Source organism: Triticum aestivum, chromosome 7B (assembly GCF_018294505.1).
Source record: "Triticum aestivum cultivar Chinese Spring chromosome 7B, IWGSC CS RefSeq v2.1, whole genome shotgun sequence".
In the NCBI taxonomy this organism is placed as follows: Eukaryota; Viridiplantae; Streptophyta; class Magnoliopsida; order Poales; family Poaceae; genus Triticum; species Triticum aestivum.
In genome coordinates, this window is record NC_057813.1 from 613,180,694 (window position 1) to 613,182,519 (window position 1,826).

The window sequence follows — 1,826 nt, forward strand, 5'->3', positions numbered from 1 at the left end:
CCTGACGAGGAAAAGGAGGTGATGGTGCAGGCAGTGTACGGGCTCTGGCTTGCCCGTAATGAAGTGAGAGACGGCAAAAGAATTATAGCACCTCTTGAAGTGGTCCAGTATGTAGACTCGTACTTGCAGGAATTGAAGGAGACCCATCCCGCAAAGATCAAGGTCGCTGCACAACGAGTAATGCAAAAATGGGAGCCGCCGGAGGAGGGGTGGATCAAGATCAATTCAGATGGTGCGGTTTCGAAACAAAGTGACAAGGGAGGCGGAGGTGCGGTACTGAGAGATCATAATGGGGCTTTTAGGGCGGGAATGTGTCATCTTTTCCCTCATATCAATGATCCAGAGGCGGCGGAAATCTTGGCTTGTAAGCAAGCTCTCGGCGTGGCAAGGGAGATCAACACGGAGAAGGTTCATGTGGAGCTTGACTGTCAAGGGGTGGTGCATATGCTGAATCACTCACCAAGAGAGTTGTCGGCTGTTGGTCCTTGGGTGCAGGAAATAAAATCTTTGCTGAATTCGTTTTCTGAGTTTAGAGTGTCATGGGTTAGAAGATCTACGAATGTTGTCGCACATAAATTTGCAAAAGTAGGTGTAGGTGATGAACTCTGTAAGGTGTGGTTGGGGGCTCCCACAGACTTCGTGTTGGATGTTATCTCGGATGAAAATTCCGAGCTTTGTTCTTTAAATAAAGCGGCAACAGTTCCCCTAAAAAAAAAGACACGGGCCAGAGGAATCTCTCCATTTACATGATGCAATTGGTGAATGGATTCATATTTAGGCGTGTGCTTAAGACGTCCAAAGAATTTAGCAGCTTGTTCTAGCGATAAGGAAACATGTGGGTTGGTATGGAAAGTGAAATGACACAAAGACAGCCAAGGATGGCATACCAAACGAAACCGCGGTGGGTATCGATTAGGAGACAAACCAGTTGGCATGGAAAATGAAGAAACCGGAAACAAGGGACCCTCCCTCGGTGGAAGGCGTATCGTCTCGGTAAGGAAAAACCAGAATTGAAACGGAACCGACCCTCTACGTTCTGGAACTGAAGTAAAGCATTACTGCTCGCCATCACCGTCCTGTATAAATTGAACGTAGCGCGCACGCACGCACGCACAGCCAGCACTAGGCGATGGCTTCCTCCGGCTCTCTCCACCCCACCCTCCTCGTGCTGCTCCTGCTCACAGTCGCCGCCACCGCGTCGACGACCACGACGTTCGTCCGGGCGGGAGCTCCTCCTGCCGACCTCGCCGAGCGGCTGCAGGGAGTGGGGCAGCAGCAGTGCTGGGAGATTCTGATGGACATCAGGTCGTGCACGGGGGAGATCATCCTCTTCTTCCTCAACGGCGAGGCGTACCTGGGGCCCGGGTGCTGCCGCGCCATCCGCGCCATCGAGCAGCGCTGCTGGGCCGCCGACGCCATGCTGTCCGTCATCGGGTTCACCGCGGAGGAGGGGGACATGCTCAAGGGCTACTGCGACGCGGGCGACGACGGCAACGCCGGCAAGGGACAGCGCCATGGCATCCGAGGGACCCTGGCCGCTGCGGCGGTTGTCGCGGGAAGGAAAGGGCTTGGTGCCCCATGATTCCATGAAGCTGAGTCTGAAGCCAAGTGTGTGTCCACGTCCACGTACGTCGTGTAGGTTGGTTCTCGTGAGTCGTGACTCCTGAGATGCTTCACGAGTTCATGTGATCTTGTTGCGAAGCTGGGAGGCGAGTGGTTTCTCTGGGTTTTGTTCGTGTAACCCAATCGAGTTGCCTATCGTTAACCCCAGCAAGGCTCGAATAATAGTTTCTCTGCCATATTACATTGATTTTCTCTTGAACTAA

The 1,826-nt window shown here is 53.3% G+C and overlaps 1 protein-coding gene across 1 annotated transcript; it reads left to right on the forward strand.

Annotated features, from left to right (window-relative positions):
• Positions 1–1,129: 1,129 nt before the first annotated feature.
• LOC123155723 (egg cell-secreted protein 1.1-like) lies at positions 1,130–1,826 on the forward strand. Its single transcript, XM_044573871.1, has one exon. The coding sequence runs from the start codon at positions 1,130–1,132 to the stop codon at positions 1,580–1,582; it is 453 nt and encodes a 150-aa protein (XP_044429806.1). The 3' UTR covers positions 1,583–1,826.

Excerpts from the sequence above, each read along its gene's own strand:
- LOC123155723 (XM_044573871.1), top strand. The coding sequence starts at position 1,130 with ATGGCTTCCTCCGGCTCTCTCCACCCCACCCTCCTCGTGCTGCTCCTG.